This window comes from Camelina sativa, chromosome 3 (genome assembly GCF_000633955.1).
Source record: "Camelina sativa cultivar DH55 chromosome 3, Cs, whole genome shotgun sequence".
Lineage (NCBI taxonomy): Eukaryota > Viridiplantae > Streptophyta > Magnoliopsida > Brassicales > Brassicaceae > Camelina > Camelina sativa.
The window spans coordinates 2503152-2516300 of NC_025687.1; the positions used below are offsets into that span (position 1 = coordinate 2503152).

General features: G+C 38.5%; 5 protein-coding genes across 5 annotated transcripts; 3 read left to right on the top strand and 2 right to left on the bottom strand.

Moving 5' to 3' along the window:
• LOC104778584 (pentatricopeptide repeat-containing protein At1g06140, mitochondrial-like) lies at positions 1-2364 on the bottom strand. The gene has a single exon (XM_010503036.2). The coding sequence runs from the start codon at positions 2207-2209 to the stop codon at positions 530-532; it is 1680 nt and encodes a 559-aa protein (XP_010501338.1). The 5' UTR covers positions 2210-2364; the 3' UTR covers positions 1-529.
• On the top strand, positions 3119-3487 carry LOC104763967. Its single transcript, XM_010487384.1, has one exon. It carries the CDS (start codon positions 3190-3192, stop codon positions 3391-3393), a length of 204 nt encoding a protein of 67 aa, XP_010485686.1. The 5' UTR covers positions 3119-3189; the 3' UTR covers positions 3394-3487.
• On the bottom strand, positions 4285-4823 carry LOC104763978. Its single transcript, XM_010487396.1, has one exon. It carries the CDS (start codon positions 4727-4729, stop codon positions 4520-4522), a length of 210 nt encoding a protein of 69 aa, XP_010485698.1. The 5' UTR covers positions 4730-4823; the 3' UTR covers positions 4285-4519.
• On the top strand, positions 6455-9119 carry LOC104763986 (probable hydroxyacylglutathione hydrolase 2, chloroplastic). The gene is made up of 8 exons (XM_010487408.2): positions 6455-6611; positions 7079-7261; positions 7363-7566; positions 7674-7797; positions 8191-8291; positions 8392-8466; positions 8552-8650; positions 8779-9119. The coding sequence occupies exons 1-8, from the start codon at positions 6558-6560 to the stop codon at positions 8929-8931; spliced, it is 993 nt and encodes a 330-aa protein (XP_010485710.1). The 5' UTR covers positions 6455-6557; the 3' UTR covers positions 8932-9119.
• Positions 9235-11280, top strand: LOC104763995 (F-box protein SKIP16-like). Its single transcript, XM_010487418.2, has 5 exons — positions 9235-9548; positions 9722-10420; positions 10507-10725; positions 10825-10931; positions 11020-11280. Exons 1-5 carry the CDS (start codon positions 9345-9347, stop codon positions 11096-11098), a joined length of 1308 nt encoding a protein of 435 aa, XP_010485720.1. The 5' UTR covers positions 9235-9344; the 3' UTR covers positions 11099-11280.

A 13149-nucleotide genomic window follows, 5' to 3' on the forward strand; every position in this document is an offset into this window, starting at 1 on the left:
TTTTCTCTGTTTCTTGTATCCCATTGTAGTGCGTTTATGATTCCTAAACTAGAGCAAGTAACAAAGTAGCCATTAAATCTTTTGTTGTGCATATGCCAAGCTCGAGCAAGAAATAAGAAAGGTCGTCAAAATATATAATTTGGAGGTATCGATTCTCCCAACATTCCAAAAACAAAAACCACATTCCTGATCGCTAGCTTAATCACATGTTTTTTGTATGTGTGAAAAATCCAGCTCGCAATTAGCTTTGGATAAGCGAAGATCCTTGTGAGTGAGGGAGACAACCTCTTCAATTGTTCTAAGAATATCACGTATCTTATGACAGCAACTTTGACTCGGCAGCAACCACCTCTCATCAACAGTCTTATCTTAATCTTCATGGGTTTTCTTTTACGGTTGACTGCATGAAGCTTGAATTTGGAAAGTTTCCCAACTCCCACAGTAATTCCCATCATATGTCTGCCCTGGTGTTTCATACTTCACAGGTTCTTCCTCAAAACCATGCTGCAGGAATCAATACCTAAATTTCCTAGCCGACTTCAGTTGCAGATAGTCCCATGGGTTTTCTATATCCTTTCATGCCCATTTTCCTTCTCACACAATCCACCATCTCCCACATACCAGCATCAGCATATATGTTAGAAAGCAAGACGTAGACACTTGATTTATCGGGTTCCACAGTTAAGAGCTTCTCCGCGATTTCTTCTGCTAAGTCAACTTCTTTATGGATTCTACAAGCACTCAGAAGAGCTCCCCAAGCACTGGCCATTGGTTTCACAGGCATATTCTCAATAAATGACTTAGCTTCTCCAATTTCACCAGCTCGACCTAGCAAATCAACCATACACGCATAATGTTCTTCCTCTGGCGCAATTCCATAGTCTCTTGTCATGGACTCAAACTGCTTCCATCCTTCTTTGACATTTCCCGAATGGCTACAGGCTGACAAAAGTGAAACAAACGTCACCGAATTTGGAACCAGGTTTTGCAACTTCATTTTATCAAAACACTCCAGAGCTTCCTCGAACAGACCATTTATCCCAAAAGCATTGATCATCGAGCTCCACGATATCACATTTCTCTCTGGCATCACATCAAAAACCTTCTGAGCCATTTGAATATTCCCGCATCTAGCATACATATCAACAAAAGATGTAATATTTACAGCATCCATTTCAACCTCATTCCTTATCATGTAGCCATGAACACTCTTCCCCTGCTTTAGAGATCCCATGCTTGAGCAAGAAACAAGAAGGGCAGCCAAAGTACATTGATTTGGAAGTATCAATTCTCCAAGCATCTTCCTAAACATATCAAACGCTTCAACAGCTCTCTCACACTTTGCAAACCCAGATATCAGCGTAGTCCACATTACCACATTCCTATCAACACACCTTTCAAATAGCTTACGAGCATCATCCAACAGTCTACATTTCACATACATGTCTACAACGGAAGCTTGTAAATAATCACTCTGATCTACAAAGTTCCTTCTAATGGATAATCCATGTACTGATTTGCCTTCTTTACCGGCAAAAACATTCCCACAAGCTTTTACCAAACATATCAATGCAAGCGCATGAAGCGTTATACCTTCATCTCTCATGAGATAAAACAAACGAAACACTTCTGAGTCTTTAGAGTATTTCAAGTAACCTTTCATCAAAACTCCCCAAAGAACTGAGTTTCTCAGAGTAATTTCGTCGAACACCTTGTGCGCACTTTCCATATCACCGAACTGAGCATACATCTCGACCAACGACGGAGCAACGTAATCATCCTTATCCAACCCATTCTTCATCGCCAAGCTATGAATCAACATCCCATTATCTAAAACCCTTAAACCAACGCAAGCTTTGATCGCAAACACCAAATTGAAACTATCAACGCCCTCATCACAATGCCTCCTCATGCGATTGTAAAGAAGCAAGACGTCACTATAACAACAACTCTTGGATTTGGAGTAACCAGAGAGGATCGTGTTCCATGAATACCGATTCCTTTTCCGACAAGGGATTCGATCGAAAGAAGCGGTGGCGAAATCGAGACGATTCGATTGGATGTAAGCGTTAGTGACACTGGATCCGAGAACAACTTCATCTTCGAGACCATGGATTATGACCTTGGCGTGAACCTGCTGGGTATGGTGTAGCGTTTTGGTTTGGGTCAGGATTGATAAAAGAGCTCTGCTTCTGTTCACCGGTGACATCGACGGTAATTTAGCGCCGCCGCGAGAAAAAAGTCAACGCCCTTAAAGAGGTAGTAAATTTGGCTTTATGGTAAAACCACGTGTATTTTTTTACTTAAGTGAAACAATGAATACAATACAGTAGTTTAGTTTTATACTGTACTACTTTATACGTGATCAATTTATAGGGTGATTTCATACACATGCTCAAGTGCCAACCATATTATATGTTTTCATTTATTATTTTTGGTCGAGACTTTTAAGAGTTAAGACTGAATCAAACATTGCCAATTGATTTTTTTGCTCTTCTTATTAAATTATGGGATTCCCCTTTTTGAGACATTTGACACTTTCCAAGTTCTTTGCTTAGTGGTTCCGGTTTTTTTAAATGTTATCATGTCATCCTGACTTCCCATACTCGAATATAAATCGTCGTCATAAATATTGAATTGAATTATGTATTCTAATTTTGTACCTAGTAAGCATTGGATATCAAATTGACCACTATTGCTTCAATTTAAACCTGTTACTATCTTGACACACCGAGTATGCAATTAAATGATTTTACAAAAGTATACTTTTGCTCCAATAAAACTGGACCGGACTCTATTTTACTAACGTAAATAAGTCTAGCAATTTGGTTTAGCTTTTTTTCTTTTTTTTTCAGGTTCAGTTACTTGTAATGTATATACATTGCGGTCCAAGGCAAGAACCGTGTCTTTATTTGTTTGATCAATTCTTATAGGCAGCATGGATTCAAATGTTGAAAACCAAGTCCTTCCTAGTAAAAGTCAAGGCACAAGAATATCTAAGTAAGACCGAAACCACACAGAGATACCAAGCTAACGAATCACCATAATCAAAAACCCTATATATATAAGCCATTATCAATCTAAATGTGATACAAAGCAAACAACGAGTAAAAGACATACAAAAACTTTTACGTGCCAAACCAAAAAAAGTATTTATTTTCACTTTGAATACCCAAACAAGAGACAAAAATGATGATGAAGAAACAATTGATACTTGGGGTGATTTTGCTCGGGCTCTTTATGATTTTCTTGAACACCACACAAGTCGAAGCAGCTAGACCCGACGGTGAGATCCGACTCGTGTTTCAGTTGCTACAACGGGGTCAGGTTCCAGGGTCAGGTCCAAACGGTTGCACAAACATCCCAGGAGGTTCGGGCAGGTGCCGCCCGTGAGCCGTCACGTCATGCGTCTGTGTTTACATTTTTATTATTTTTTTAAAGGTTATTATTATCATAGACACAAACCAGTTTTGTGTATTGGTTCTATTTTGACGCACTTGTAACTCATACGAAAGCAAATGTATGTATTCATTAACTTGGTAAAATCTGCCAAAACTAGTTGATGAGATTAGCTATTCTTTTATTTGTTTTATGAACTCTAAATATGTAACTTTAAAAATAAACTAAAATATGTACCTTTTTGGTTATTAAGTATTTATTATTCTTTAGTTTAAGAAATTTTCTTATTATTTATTACTGTAATATGCTGTCAAGATTTAAAACTACAAAATATGGTAGTATAGTTGTAGACCCGATCCACGACCCTCTTTTGGAGGAGTTTTTTTTTTTCTCTTCATATATATAATTCGAGTTTTGTTTGGGACATGACGATTTTACGCTTGTCTATATGGTATAATCAGCCGCCTTTCTTGGACCTGAGAAACTAGGAAAGGGACAAGACCCTAAACCTCCGAGCAAACAAGCAAACGGAAAAATATAATGGTACATAGCGCATGCACTGAATGATATTTTTAAACAAATTTTTCTACTTAAAACGGTAGAGTATATATTTTATGTACGAGCACTACTGTTAGTTCAATTATGCACTTGATGTACTTTTAAAAGAATATATTTTTTTGTGTGATATACTTAAATTTTTACTAAATGTGGATGTGGAAAAGCACTTAAACTGTATTATCGTCGAAAAAATTATAGTACACATATCAGTTTTTGTCTTTCAGTGTAGCTTATGTCTGCAAAATTTTGGTAACCTTCTAATGATTACGAGCAAGGATATATTTTACTAGAAAAAAGGAACATATGTGTATTACGTAATACGTACTATGGAGCAAACCAATTCATTCATTAAAATTCAATTTATTTACACACCATCTTTTTTTTTGTTTTGCAATTTACATAATTACATCATTTACAATATGGTGAAAAAATATCAAAGACTAGTACGATTTTCGGCTCGAAAATTATAGCAAAGAAAATGTACATATATCTCAATTAAAATGAATCAAAGAATCTCTGGTTGTGTTTTGAGAAGAAGAGAATCAAGTGACCGGTACTCGATTCAACCATGGCACCTACGTGTACCACGGGGAATGTTGGTGCAACCATTTCGACCTGACCCGCTTACTGGACCCCTTTGCAGCGATTGGAACACAAACCGGATCTCATCTACAGCTGTTGGGAACGGCCTCATGGCTTCAACTTGATTGACGTCCAAGAAAACCACGAAAAAGGTAACTAACATAACAACGATCATTAGTTGTTTCTTCATCTTCTTTCGTATCTTAATTTTTCCGGAAAGGATGACTTATTTTTGTGTGTGTGTGTGTGTGCACGTAAAGCTGTTGTAGGGCAGTAGGGCTTTTTTTTTTCCTTACTTTGCATGGGGTTTCATTTTAATTCGATAATGGCACATATATATAGAGTTATTGGTCAACACATCATGGCTTGACTTTGGGATTTTCCTCACTAACTCGAATATGAATATATATTTTAGGTTGTCTTTGCAGTTTGACTTTGACTTTACTTCAAAAGAAATTATTTTCAATATTTGATAAACATCAGACGTAGGATTTGATCAAACGAGTTACTCTAACACGGTTTCCAGTTTGTATTAGACAAAGGCCTCGCTTTGCTCGGAAACGAATGGCACATGTCCCCATCTAATTCGAATATACACAAAGCAAAACGAAATTGTAAAACCTGGTCTGAATGCTAGCTGGTTCGATTTTATGGAATTTTCTAGTTAGACTTTTTGATATTTGTAGTTAGCTTCGTGATGAGTCAACATAAATCCGTCAGTCATCCATTACAATGTTGCAATGGATTATGGATGATAAGTACTTAAAAATGTTGTATATATCCGTGTCATTGTACAATAAATCAATAATGAGCCACAAACGACTAATCCCCTCGCCGCTTTTAGTCAAAAATTTTATTATATTTTTTGTATAATTAAACACAATTGGAAATTTAAAACAAATCTACTCAGTATATGAAAAGAGATTCCTTGTTTAATATAAACATTGAAACATTACTTGGCTTACAGGTTTTTTTTCATTAAAAATTTGTTTATCTTCTCAGTTATAGCTAGTTATATAAAATTGGCTCTACATATAACTGCCACATGTGTGCGCGTATGTATATATGTACAAGGTCTGTTGGGTTGACTTGCATTAATTTGTCTCACAAGAAAGTTTGAAGGCTTGAGTGCTTGACTTTACTTGGGACTAATTATGAGATGAAAACGGATCAAAACAAGTTACAAAACGACTCGGTCGGCTCGCCTTAGACCACTGGAAAATGCGGAGTATAAGCGTATAACCGCAACAAAAGACCAGATTAGAATTTCGGTTTAAGCTTGGTCTATCTTTGACAACGTAGTCTCTGTTATACATACATACATCAGATAGTATAATTAAACAAGAAACAAGAAACAATACAAATATAGTACTTTTTGGGTTTCTTTTGGTTTCATATTGAGATGAACTTCAAGATGGCGTTAGAAGAACATATGGTTGGAGATGTACAAATAAAAGTTGATTATACTAAATAATAAAATGATTGAAAAGTAAAAGTCACGTTTCGAGTCAAACGCATGGAATATAGGATATAAATATACTACAACTCTACAAGGTTAAGAAGTGTATTAACATAATCGGTCTAACATTAACAAAGCAAGTGCGTACGCGCCTGCCTTCACCTCATGTACGTGTACACCTCATTCTGTACTTCTGCCTGCCGCGTGCTTTATACGTATTTACCGAACGGGAAATTTCGAAAGAAAAATATATATGTGAATGTGTAAAATCACTAATCTAAAAAGTTATATATTTCAAAGTCAAACCTAGTACAGTTTATTGAATGTGCAAAGTCATAAACCTATTATTTTTTACATTAATTAAGAAGATTATTATATACGAATATTAACAGTGGTTTGGTTTGATTTGGTTCGGTCTGGTTTAGTAAAAGGGTGGCTTGGGTCGGTTTCTGTTGTCACTTTCGTGAGCTCTCTCTCTCTCTCTCTCTCTCTCTCTCTCTCTGTAGAAACTAGAATCGCGTGGAGTGTCACTCTTCTATAATCAATCGAGCGAAGAGAGATGCAAGCTATCGCTAAAGTTTCCTCTGCGGCCTCCTTCTTTCGATGTTCTAGGGTTTGTATTTCTTGAATTTTACTCATTCTTGTCTCAGTCTCCGTCTCCGGATTGAATTTACTCACCAATTTTAGGGTTCACTCCTTCCCTATGCATAATTAAGTAGAGATTACTCGTAACTGTTTTCTTGTTCAAAGTTTTGAAATTTCGATGTTTAAAAGCTTGGATTATACAAAAGTTTCTTAATTCGTTATGGATGATTTTTTATTTATAATTTTCCAGTCTATTAACTCTTTTTTTAGAAAAAACTGAGTTGAGAATTCTGGTTGTATACATGAATACATGACTTGTGTTGATTCAAGCTCACTAGCTCATTGCTTAAAAAGCTAAAAGATATTGGTTTGTGACTTTTCTTGTTTGAAAAATATTCAGTCTTTGGCTGTGACTTTTCTTGTATGTATATTTTTGAAGCCTTCTTGTCCATATCTTTTGATTAGTCTCTTTTTTTTATCTGTTTTTATCTGAAGCTAACAACTCAGCCATGTCTAAGTCCATGCGTGAGACAGCTTCATCTCAGAAAGGGTTTTGTCTCTGGTGTGATGAAGCTGTTCTCTTCCCCTCTTAGAACTCTCCGTGGTGCTGGTAAATCCGTTCGCGTTTCAAGATTCTGCACTGTCTCCAATGTCTCTTCCTCATTGCAGATTGAACTGGTCTGTGTGTTGCTTTTTCACATGCCTTAAACTCTATTCCTTATTAATTTTGCTTCGTAATCCTTTTGTTTCTTGGCAAATAAAGCTAATTTTCTCTGCAGGTGCCATGTCTTACGGACAACTATGCTTATATTTTACATGATGAGGATACTGGTACAGTTGGTGTGGTTGACCCTTCTGAAGCTGTACCTGTTATGAATGCGCTGCAGAAGCATAGTCGAAATCTAACATATATCTTAAATACACATCACCACTATGATCACACTGGTGGGAATTTAGAACTAAAACACAGGTATGGTGCAAAGGTAGGAGAATGTTACTTCACTCTCTCTCTGTCCATATTGTGGATAATATGTTATCTAGACTTTTGATGTAACAATTAAGTCCAAACTATGATGTTGCTTGTACTTAGGTGATTGGCTCAGCTGTAGATAGGGACCGGATTCCTGGAATTGATATAGCCTTAAAAGATGGTGACAAATGGATGTTTGCTGGCCATGAAGTACATGTTATGGAAACTCCTGGCCACACAATAGGTTGGTTACATGTCGTCTCGTCTTAAATGCAAAGTTTACTCCTTTCAAAGTTTTAGTTTATATACTTCTGATTCAGATTAGTTCAAAATTTAGTTATCCAATCCATATTCTTATGCTATATGTCTTCCTTGTATGCCCTGTATAGTTTATTCGTCCGTAGCATTAATTACCAATTTGAGCTTCAAGATGTTGTATATTTTTTATAGATTCACATAATTAAGTTTCTATTCTAAAAAGTTTTGGTTTTATCATAAATCATAGTATTCTTCGAGGTTCTAAGAACTTTGTATTTCCCTTGGTCCTCTGATTAGAGCTTTGATGGTCTAAAAAGCGTTAGCATCTCTGAATGTCTTAGTCTTGTCCCCATTTTAATATCCTCTTTTCTGTTTGTAGGCCATATTAGTTTCTACTTTCCAGGGGCGCGAGCAATTTTCACAGGGGACACCTTATTTAGCTTATCATGTGGTAAGCTCTTTGAAGGTACCCCAGAGCAGGTAAACATCATTTATCTTAAATTTTCATGTGTAACTATTGTTCTCTCTGAACCTGACTCTTTTAAATTGGTTTTCCAACAACCTGCATCTTGTTCTGCAGATGCTAGCTTCTCTCCAGAGGATAATTGCTTTGCCGGACGACACAAGCGTATATTGTGGCCATGAATATACACTGGTTTGTTATCTTTATTGGGTGTTTCCATATAAAAATACCACAGACGTGTAAATCCCATCTGATCGAATGATTTGTAATTTTGCAGAGTAATTCCAAGTTTGCATTGTCTATAGAACCAACTAATGAAGTACTCCAGTCTTATGCAGCCTACGTTGAAGAGCTCCGTGACAAGAAGTTACCAACGGTAATCTTTCTTTCATTTCATTTTACTTCATTGGACTAGCTTCTCCTAGAACCCGATTAGTTTTCTCCAAAGTAATTGAAACGATCAAGATGGTTTTCTTGACTGATTTTGTGCCTGCAAAATCTCAGATTCCAACAACGATGAAGATGGAGAAAGCTTGTAACCCGTTCCTCCGTGCTTGGAACACAGATATCCGTCGGGCTTTAAGTATTCCAGAGACAGCAGATGAAGCAGAATCTCTGGGTATTATAAGAAGAGCAAAGGACAATTTCAAAGCTTAGCTAATGGTTCCTCCTCTGTACAGATGATGATGTTGAGATTCGGTTTAATATGTAATGTTGCTGAATAAGATGTGTTCGAGTTTTGACCATAAACTCCTAGTAGTGAATTCATAGTCATCATACTCGATGATTATATTTTCTTTTGTTGTAAAGTTTAAAACTTCAATTTGTTTCTTTTCTTGCCTTAATTTCTTCTTTCGAACAAGTTTTGGTTCGGTCACTCTGTATCCACGTTTCTTTAGTGTACAATCGAATTTTGTATTTTATTTAGTGGAGATACTAAAGTAACCGACTTAATCAAGTGCCAACACACCAAGTAAGTAGATGATATCGAAAACATTCCAAGAACTGAAACAGAGCCGACCGACAAAAGTCAAAAGCAAGAAGGGGGTCGTTGTCTGAGACGAAAAGCTATGGGGCTAGAGGATGCAGGAGATTTGGTTCTCCACATCGTACTATCCAAGATCGGTCCTGAAAGCACAGGGAGAGTGGCTTGTGTCAGTAAAAGCCTTAGGGTTTCCGCCTCCGAGGAATCTCTCTGGTCGATCTTTTGTTCCCGTGATCTTAATATCTCTACTCCACTCGATCCCCATGGAGATCCTGTGCCTTCCTTCAAGGTCAATTTCACTCCTTTCTTTACCTTTCTTGTATTTAAATTTACCTGAATTTGATCAGTTCTGAGTCCGAACGTTCGTTCTTTGAGGGCTGTTGACACTGTAAAGTTTAGGTTTTGATCTCTGTGTCTATCTTAAAGTTTTGATTTTTTTGTTTTTCTCTCTTAATTCTTCAGACAGCGTATCAGTTGTGGAGGGAGTCATTTAGAATGTACCCTTGGAATCTTGTTAAACGAGTTACACTTTGTTGGGACAACCTCAAACTATGGTTAAGCTTAAACTTCCCTGAAGCAAAAGCAACACTAAGGAAATGTGCTACAGAAGATGAACTTGAAGAATTCGAGACTCTTCTCAAAGTGAAGCTTCCTCTTCCCACAAGGCTTCTCTACCGTTTCGTTGATGGTCAAGAGCTTTCTTCCTCTAATGGGCTTGATGGGTCTTTGGGGCTTATAGGTGGCTACTCTGCTTACACTCATGAAGTTAATGTCTACTTGCTACCTCTTAAGGAAATCATAAGGGAGACAAAGGAAACCATGCGCCACCTTGGTTTCTCCAACACTTCAAACCTTATCGTTGTGGCTGCATCCGTAGTGGCTAGTCTGAAAATCTTTTTCCTAGACTGCACAAACGGAAAGCTTTATACTGGGACAAGTAACCGCCAGTTACTTCCTTGTGTACCGGATTCTTTGGTTAGATCGGTTCATGATATCAACGGCGATCAGGCACAGGATGCGTTGCTGCTTTGGTTGGAAGAACATGGCAGGCGGTTACAAGCCGGTACTATAAAAATCTGTGTACAGGACAATGTCAAAAGTATCAGTTTGTTCCCGGAACTTCCTCCCTTGTGTTCTGTCTCCATAACTAATGGTGTGCAGGTAAGCAAATGACTTACTTAGTAATTTGATATTCGGATTTGTGGATTGTTGAATGAAAAGGCTTGTTTGTTTATTAATAAATGCAGGTACGTGCTTCGTCTGTTTTTATTCCGGAAATATCTAATCTTCTGGATCAGCCACCAGCATACTGGTATGCATACTCAATCCGGATGTCTCTCGTTCCAGAAGGATGCATCTTGAATGGGACACATCACAGCTCTTGCCAATTGTATTGGAGGCATTGGGTTATCCGAGCTGATAATGAAGTGATAGATAAGGTTAATGGAGAAGCTGTGATAGGAAAGGTAATAGTTTTGCTTTAGTTTAAGATAACAATTTGTTTGTTGAAGGAGCATAATTGTGATATAAACTTTGGTTTTCTAATGCGGTTTGTGTATTTGTAGTACCCGCTCTTACAAGCCGGAGGGGAAGAGTTTGTGTATGAGAGTTGTTCCAGTTTTTCAACAACTGCTGGATCAATTGAAGGCTCTTTCACCTTTGTGCCTGGAAGGTATGATGTTAAAAATCCAGACCACCATATGTTGGTAGTTTTGAAATTAAACTGGAATCTTGACCCTTTTTGATTCCTTTTTTCTTAGTCTGAGAGATCCAAAAGGGAGTCAATTCGAAGTCAAAGTCGCAGAGTTTCCTCTGGAGTTACCGGACTACATCTTCTGAACTCTTTCTTGCTCAAGGTTTGTTACTTTTTCGAGATTGTTATGTCAGTTTTTGTTGTTCACACAGCATGCAATGTACTTAAAACTCAAAAAGACAAAGGTGTTGGATCAACTGGTTCACAAGTTCATGAGAACAGATTATTCTTAGCAGTATTACATAAGCAACAGAAGAGTGAGTGACGAGTACGTATAATTTAACGAAGTAGATAGATTTAGAGCTGACATTAATGAGCGAAAGCCATCTTGCGTTTCTGAGCATCGGTAGGCAATTTGACATTAGTGGCTAAACCGAGAGCCTGGAAGAACCGAATGAGGTACCAAGTTACGTCTACCTGATACCATTCTAGTCCGTGCCTAGCCGACGCCTCAAAGGCATGGTGGTTGTTGTGCCAGCTCTCTCCAAACGTGAGTAGCCCTAACCACCTGCACCATCATTACACACATTTTCTCAGTATTAGTTATATAAGTTTTTCATTTTATAAAGTTCTCTATAATTAAACCAGACTGAAACTGGATTCGTTTTATTTAGTAATCACTAATCAAACTGAAACTGGGCCCATTGTGGATAGGTTTTGGTCTTTCGGATAATATTTTGTTTTGTTTGGTTTGGTTTTTCGACGTGTCTTGAATAGGTCTATAGAGATTCCAGTTTGTAAATAAAATACCAAACGTTACGAGAGGTGTCTTTGGTATTCCACGCTCGCGAACCCCAAATATGGCATGCCGAGTTGACGAGCCAAGTCAGATGGTAAGCGAATACTCCTCCAACGCCCTGTTGCCAAAAAAAAAGAGGAAAAAAAGAAATAATTGAAAATGAGAATTTATGTAAGGTAGATTAACGAAAATTTTATGAAGAAATTAATTGCTAAGATACATAGAGATTATATCACGCCCCTAAGTTAAGTGAGGTAGACCACCCCATAAGTAGATGAGGGTAAAAAATGCTGAGATGTGGAGACCCATTGTGATGGAACCCGGGTCATGACCGTACCGCGGTGAGAACCGGTACATACGTTCGTTTATCGGCCGCGTCCACCGCGTCCGACCATCCGTCCGTACGTCCGCTGTTCCGCGTCCATTCGCGTCCATTCTCGTCCCTAACCGAACCGCTTCTTCGATCCGCTCCGCTGTATCATTTGCTTAAAGTTTAAAGTCCACCGCGTCCGACCATCCGTCCGTACATCCGCTGTTCCGCGTCCATTCGCGTCCATTCTCGTCCCTAACCGAACCGCTTCTCCGATCCGCTCCGCTGTATCATTTGCTTAAAGTTTAAAGTCCACCGCGTCCGACCATCCGTCCGTACATCCGCTGTTCCGCGTCCATTCGCGTCCATTCTCGTCCCTAACCGAACCGCTTCTCCGATCCGCTCCGCTCGTCTCATTTTGTTTAAAGTTTGAATCTTGTGTGCTATAGGTTGTTAGTTTCGTTTTGTGTTCTAGGTTGATAGATTCCATCTCGTTTCTTGTTTGTTCTTGTTCGTTCTCGTTGCTTTTATATTCTTGTTGTTCTTGTTTATGTTCTTGAGTTGTTTGTGCTAGATCTTTTTAGGGTGACTTGCTTTTGGTTTCGATGTTTTTAGGGTGTAGATCGTTAAAGTTCTTTGCTTTATTTTGCCTTCCTTGTTAGTTGTGGTCCTTAGACGCGTGTTAGTCCTAGGATAGTCGTTTTGCGTCAAAGTTCTTTTCTTTTGTCGTTTTGTAGGTTGCTTTTTGCTTTTTGCTTTAGTTCCATCATTGGTTCCTTGCTCTTAATCATTGAATATCCGCTTTGCCTTAGAATATTCCCTACACTAAAGCAAAACGCGTCATTTTGCGGACAGGTGTGCAAGAGTGGTCCAACAGACAAAGCACACGTCCAAGGTCGAGAAGCAACCGCAAACTGAGAGCCGGACGCACCGCGGTCATCGACCATTGTCTCCGATCGATCGCCCTCGCCGTCCGTACGCTGACCATCGTCCCATACGACAGCCGTTGGCCGTCCGTACCGCTGCTCGCACTAGTCGACCGTACTGCGACTGCCGTCCGTACCGCAACCGCCGTCCGTACCGCGACC

Coding starts and splice junctions, on each gene's coding strand:
- LOC104763995 (XM_010487418.2), top strand. CDS start 9,345: ATGGGGCTAGAGGATGCAGGAGATTTGGTTCTCCACATCGTACTATCC. Junction 10,421..10,506: donor CCATAACTAATGGTGTGCAG/GTAAGCAAATGA, acceptor TAATAAATGCAG/GTACGTGCTTCGTCTGTTTT. Junction 10,932..11,019: donor TTCACCTTTGTGCCTGGAAG/GTATGATGTTAA, acceptor CTTTTTTCTTAG/TCTGAGAGATCCAAAAGGGA.
- LOC104763978 (XM_010487396.1), bottom strand. CDS start 4,729: ATGAAGAAACAACTAATGATCGTTGTTATGTTAGTTACCTTTTTCGTG.
- LOC104778584 (XM_010503036.2), bottom strand. CDS start 2,209: ATGTCACCGGTGAACAGAAGCAGAGCTCTTTTATCAATCCTGACCCAA.
- LOC104763986 (XM_010487408.2), top strand. CDS start 6,558: ATGCAAGCTATCGCTAAAGTTTCCTCTGCGGCCTCCTTCTTTCGATGT. Junction 7,262..7,362: donor CCTCATTGCAGATTGAACTG/GTCTGTGTGTTG, acceptor TTTTCTCTGCAG/GTGCCATGTCTTACGGACAA. Junction 8,292..8,391: donor TTGAAGGTACCCCAGAGCAG/GTAAACATCATT, acceptor CTTGTTCTGCAG/ATGCTAGCTTCTCTCCAGAG.
- LOC104763967 (XM_010487384.1), top strand. CDS start 3,190: ATGATGATGAAGAAACAATTGATACTTGGGGTGATTTTGCTCGGGCTC.